The following is a 6313-nucleotide window of genomic DNA, read 5'->3' on the forward strand; positions in this document are numbered from 1 at the left end:
GCAACCAAGGTGCTTTACATTTTTATGCTGGACCAATACTGGAATATATTCTTTCATGCAAACATCATTGTTGAAGTTTCACAAAGAGAAAGCTTTAACATTTAAAATGGCAGAGAAAAATTTTCTGGATAGCAACATGGTCTAAGAGAAAAGGGTGATTGATTCCCCATTCAGCCCTGAGCTCTTCCACCTGTTTATCCCTGCTCCCTTTTTTTTAAAAGGAAGGTTAGGGATGGACTGAGAGAGGACCTAAATCAGGGTTATTAGAACTAGAAATTACCTATAATCTGTACATGGCTTTATGGCCATCTTTAGGCCAGTTTTAGGCCAGTTAAGGTTTGTTTGCTTCTGGGTTTGTTTTCTTTCTATTTTTAAAAAAATCTCAAACCATTTTCAGGTTTATATAACCAAACTCTTTAGCATGTTCTTCAGAATCCTTCATGTTGTGTTTTATTTTATGCAGCCTGTTCTGACTGGGCCTGGAAACATCCTCTTTTATCACCCCAAATAATCTTCTCTGTCTCTGATGCTTCCATGCTTTCATTGAGCTTTGTTCATTCTCTTATGGTTGAAAATGTCATTTAAGAGGAGTTTTACTCAAGAAAATCATTATGTTTATGATTCTTTTATTACAGAGAAAGCTGACTGGAATTATTGCACAGGGACCCAACACTCACAAAAACGAGTGAGAGACAAAGAAGCCATACCATTTAAATCTGCATTTTCAAATCTAACCCAGACGATTTTCTCTTTTTCTTCTGGTGGGGTTCCACTGTAGGCCTGGACAAAAAGCAAAAGGGTTGAAATAAGGAAGTTTAACACTGTTTTTTCTCCCCCTGTAAGAAGGAATTTAATTAAAAACCACAAACATGATTCATGGATCTTATTGTCACCAGTATTCATACAACATAAGCATGCTGAAAATCAGTCACTGATGTAGGAATATTTATCACAGTCAATCTTCTGGGGCAGGTAAGAAATGCCACATGACTCACAGTGAGTTAATAAAATTAAACACAGTGGCTTCTACAATCTTTAACTTCAGCAGTGTTGGACGTTCTCACGTGAGGTGTTTTATCATTAAAATTCTCTTTAATTCACTTAAAAGCACTGCAAGCCAGACTGAGGAAAGAAAGAAACCTTTACTACACAGTTTATGTTACTGACACCTTTCAGTTCTATTTGTGACAACTTTAATATAGTCTTTTAATAGAGAATAAACTGCAATTCCAGGAGAACAGATCCATGTTTCAGTCCTGTGTTCTACAGATTCCCATAAAAAGATGAGATACAAAAAGAAATTGTGGAGTGAGACTTGCAGTGTTTCCAAACTGGAGGTTTTACAGTCCTCAGGAGAAGCTGTGGTAGCAGGAACGTGAGCTACAGCAGAAATACCATCACTGCCAAATGAATTATAACAAAATACTGAGCACTATTTGGGATTAAATATGAACAGATCTTGTATAATCACTTTATACATGCCAGAAAAGCAATAACACGAACTAAAAATACAAATGTAAAAAATAAATGTGGGGTTTACTTTTCAAAACAAATCACATTCCACCCTTCCAAGGCAAACTGATATGTAAAGTAAAACACAGACCGTATCCTTTAACCAGAGAGGGGGAATGGGAGGCTGCTAAATGCAGCAACCTCTTAATTGAAACCTTAAACATGTTTAATTTTAACCCTGAGCCCAAAATTCATTTCACAAATTGATATTAGTGAGGGCATTGTTTTTATATTATTACAGAATAAATGCACTGAGAATTCCTAAGAGGAAATTAATGAGGAAACAAGACACTAACTAACCAAGATAATCCTTGGAATCAGAATCAAGATTATTTCCTGAAGGTACAATCAGCTGCAGTGCTCCTCTACCATGGACTGCAGCTTTCCCAAAGAGTTAAACAAAATCAGTTCCCTTCTGCTACTGGGAGGCCCGTGGGCAACCATGAAGGGACCATTCCAGTGCCATATTTATTATACATAAGTATAAACAAATATATAAATATATATCTTTTAAAATAATAAATTTATTTATTTGATGAAATAATAAATCTACAAAGCAGAGTGAGGATTCCTGACACTGCTTTGTGCACTGAAAGAAGCAGTTTTAAAGATCCACACCCTACCTGTGGCACAACATCTTGCAGGAAGGTAACAACACTTTCCATGTATGACTGTTCCCTGCAAAACAGAAGGAGAATTTCAGCCAAAGGAGTTCAGAAATGGTCATGAATACATTAAATTAGACAGATCAGCAAAAGGAAACATGGGCAACCTTTAGCACATAGCAAAATACTAAGTATGCAATGCAGGCACTTAATTTTACTGCCAAATTCTGATAATATAAATTGTGGCTTGTAAGTAATGAAAGGACTAAGTAAAAGTAATAAAAGTTTGTAAAAAAAGCTAAGTGATACCTGCTGATGGAATAACTGCTTGGGGGCAAAGTATAAAATCTAAATTCAAGGAATAAGCCATGTTCTCCACATCAGAGGGGCCTGAAGTGGTACAGGGATTTGGAAATGATTCCTCAGTATTTTTCTACTTGATTTGGCTCTTACAACATGAAAATGAGGATTTAAACAACGACTGGAGCTCTCCTGGTGGGACAAGCAAACTTCCAGAGCTCCTGTGCACGATGGACAATGCTGGAGTACGTGGCAGTGCTCAGGGGCAGGGGATGGAACAAAACGCTCCCTAAGAATAGCAAGGAGGGGTATTTTCAGATGAGATTTTATAGCTTGGGAAGCTTATTCCTTCTTGGAAGTTCATTAGCAGCATCGATTGAGGATAGTTTATAGTGCAAGATACATTTGTTGGGGCAGCTTTGAACTAATGCTTTGAGTAGCTTACACGAGTGGTGAGTCCCTTGTGTAACTGCTGAGTAACCACAGCGTGGGCTGAGCGCAGCACACACAGATGGCGTTGAAACCATGCAGAAAGTTGGTGCTTTGTGTCATGAGGAGCACTGAGAGACACTGGCAACAAGAACTATCTTCAGAAAGTCTGAAACTATCTAAGAAAAGGCTTTAGGTTTTCTTTAGGCAACAGCTTTGGCAGCCCTGAAATTAATTTTTATGCTGTCACAATTTTTCCTGTGCTAACTCAAGATTTCTCATAGCAACAAAGGAGAACTGAAAATTAGTAACTCTGAATGCCCAAAGGTGCTTTTTTTCTGAAGCTGTGCAAGATTGTTTTAATAAAAACAGGAGTGTTTAGCACTGAAAAATGAAGCACTCTGGAGAATTTAGCACTACACACAACTATACAAAAGATACTTGAACCCAAATGCTGCAACAACTCTTTGAAAACAGAGATAAATCTAAAAGATAAAGTTTTACACTCACAAAAGCCTACTCCAGCCCACAACCAAACCAGATTTTGCTCAGCAATCCCAAGATTTCTGCATCCCAGTTTGTCCCACCGCTTTAGGCTGAGGCCTTACAAACAAGCTGTGGTTTCTTCTGTGCTGATTCTTCTCTGATTTATGTAGGTCACCCACACCGCCCCTGCAGACCTTTATTAAAATGCCTGGCCACAGGTAGAGTATTAAACACAGAGTCTGAAGCTGTCCTGGGAATGCCAACCAGCCAGAGTCATGCTGCCTTCGTGGTTCAGCTCACGGAATGCACTTTTTTCCCCTCTCCCCAAGCACATCTTGAACCAAAGTTGATGTTTAGGAGGTGTTTTATTCAGAGTGTGTGCTCTAAATCTCTCCTGAAGTTGAAAAACTCCCAGGGAGATGTCTTTAAAGTGGTTAAAAACAACATAACCCACAAAAAGGCCCAATCTTCTTTTAATAATGATATAGAAACTTAACATGAGCAGCAGAATGCTGCTGAGTGCTGAGCACACACAGATCCATCAAAGAGTGACATTTTTGAGGCACGAACAGGTACCTCAAGAACAAGACACCACAGTTAAAAAAAATAAAAGCAGATAATCATCTTTTTACAGTGTTTTTCTATAATATTTTAAGCATATTTTGAAGAAAATGTCATTACAGAGAGAAATGCATCTGTTGAGGAATTCTGCCACATTAAAAAAACGGCTGCAAGACAAACCTCTAACACGACTTTTTGTGCTACAACAATCAGTTTCTTGTGCTCTCCAATAAAAATAAAGTGAGTCTTGTTTCTGGAAATACAGAATTATCTCCAAGAGCACAGCAACACCTCCTGAAGTGGACATTTCCATACGGTGCCATTTTGCAGCAGCATCAGCATCCCAAGGAAGAAAGAAAAACTGCTACAAAACTCCTTTAATAGACAGAGAAAAGACCATAAATCTTCTAGGCTGTCTTACAGCCAAAAAGCTCCTCTGCCATGAGAGCACCCCCATGAGAACACAGTGAAAATCAGGATACCCAAGCACAAAAATTGTCTGTCAGGTGCTCTGACCAAAAGGATGGAGCTTCTTCCTTTTTGCTTGGTTTTGTTCTTTTAAGTAAAAAAAAAAAAAAAGAAAAAGAATCCAAATTCTCCTGCCTGGAGAATTTTAATGACAAGTTTTGTATGTTTTAATATATCCACTCCTGGGACAAGGTGTTATTAAAAAGAATAGCAAGAAAGGAACATGTGTGGCACATCTCTCTGGCCTAAGGAAGAGGTTGGCATCGCTTTTCTACATTGCAATGTTTGTACAGCAAAATGGTGCAAACACCAACACAACTTTGCAGTATATTAGCTTTTAAATATACAGCTTTGGTATACAAGTGCAAAGCATCCCACTTAGGGAGCCAGCTGGCACCCAGGAGACAGAAATGCCACGTGTGTTGACTTTATTGGACAACAACACTCAACGCAACAAAACTGCAGTGTCAACACAAGCTGGCTTTGGGGGGAAAAAGCCCCAAACCAGCTCAGGCTGGGCTCTTCTACAAGGAAATCAAACCCATTTCAGTAAGGGCTGTTCTTCTAGAAGATTCTTACGTGGCAGCTTGTGGGCGAACCACCACTCCTCCAGTGCAGCGACTGGGGCGGCGTGGGGACTCTGTGGCCATCGTTCCTGGGCACACACCTGCAACAAACACAGGCACTTTGAATAAAATCCCCACAGCATTATTGATTACATTACTTCTTGATGTATTCTTCAAGGCAGTAAGAGAGAAACTCCACTTACACAGACCTGTAGGCCTCTTTACAGCACTTTTTTTAATAAGGAAAAGAAAATCATGCACCAAAGTGGCAACTTCAATCACTGGAATGTTTGTGAAAACAACCAACCACAGATCTGCATGATAAAGTGCAAAATTATCTCAAACTGCAGTAGGTGATCTTTAAGGAGCCCTCCAACCCAAACCATTCTATGATAGTGGTACAAGTACACAATTGTCATCGCCATTACATAAACCCACTATTTACTAAGGGGCTGCTGTCTTGGAAAATAATTATATAAAAATAACGTGCAATCACAATTGCAGTGTACTGTACTCTTGAAAGTGGGGGTTACACTGCAGCTCACACATTCTACTGCTTGATGTCAGCTTTTTGTGCCATCCTCAAGCTTTCCTTCACACTTCTGTTCTCCAGGGGAAAATGCTGTGCAACATTCCTAAAGGCAGCAGGCACTTGAGGAGCACCACAGATCCCAGCCAGCTCTTCAGTGAACCCCTCGGCTGCTCTGTTGGGTCCCCCCACCCCAAACCTGTTCATAAAGTAAAAGAAAAACCCAAATCCCAAACGTAGTATGGGTTATCACCATCATTTCACGTCAGGGCAGACTTTGCCTGGGCCAGCTCATTAAGGGAGGCAGGATAACCACTCAGAAATTAGTAACGAAATAATAATTAACAACAGAACGTTCATCAACACAACAGCAGCCTGACACACACGCCGAGGAACCTTGAAAGCCGAAATATCACGGAAAGGATGAAATCACCCCACGGACACCTGCGCCTGCCGTGCCCTGAGTACCAACACCCTGTGACACCCCACCCTGAGGGAAAGGAGCACCAGAGCAGAGTTTAGCTCCTGATCTGGGCCTCGGCACAGCCGCGCCTCAGCTCGGGACACCCGCGGAGCTGCCACGGCGGGGCTGAGCGGCCCCTCCGGAGCCCTGACAGCGGCCAGGCCGGCCTGGGCACCCTCCGCCGCCGCTATTGAGAAACTCCACACCCAAACACTCCGACCTGCCCGGCCTCTCTCCCGCCGCCGCCCGGTGAGCGGGGGCCGCGGCCTCCCGGAGCGCGCCCACCCCGCCGGCCGCCCCTCGCTTTACACCCCGCGCCTTCCGGCCGCAGCTGCCGGGGGTCCCCCAGGCCTCGCGGCCGGGCCCGCCCTGCCCGCCGCCCCCCGCTCCGGCC

General features: G+C 42.1%; 1 protein-coding gene across 1 annotated transcript in view; it reads right to left on the reverse strand.

The window, feature by feature from the left end:
* BCAS3 (BCAS3 microtubule associated cell migration factor) overlaps positions 1 to 6092 on the reverse strand; it is a 299898-nt gene extending 293806 nt beyond the window's left edge. The window contains 5 exon segments of the mRNA XM_042026416.1: positions 708 to 780; positions 2136 to 2190; positions 4941 to 5028; positions 5131 to 5232; positions 5235 to 6092. Of these exon segments, the coding sequence (XP_041882350.1) occupies positions 708 to 780; positions 2136 to 2190; positions 4941 to 5028; positions 5131 to 5232; positions 5235 to 5352 (436 nt within the window). The 5' untranslated portion in view covers positions 5353 to 6092.
* Between the last annotated feature and the right edge of the window lie 221 nt (positions 6093 to 6313).

The sequence above is a fragment of the Corvus kubaryi genome, unplaced genomic scaffold (assembly GCF_017639235.1).
Source record: "Corvus kubaryi isolate FWS band 111438036 unplaced genomic scaffold, C.kubaryi_AGA036_p1.0 37284, whole genome shotgun sequence".
Taxonomy (NCBI): Eukaryota; Metazoa; Chordata; class Aves; order Passeriformes; family Corvidae; genus Corvus; species Corvus kubaryi.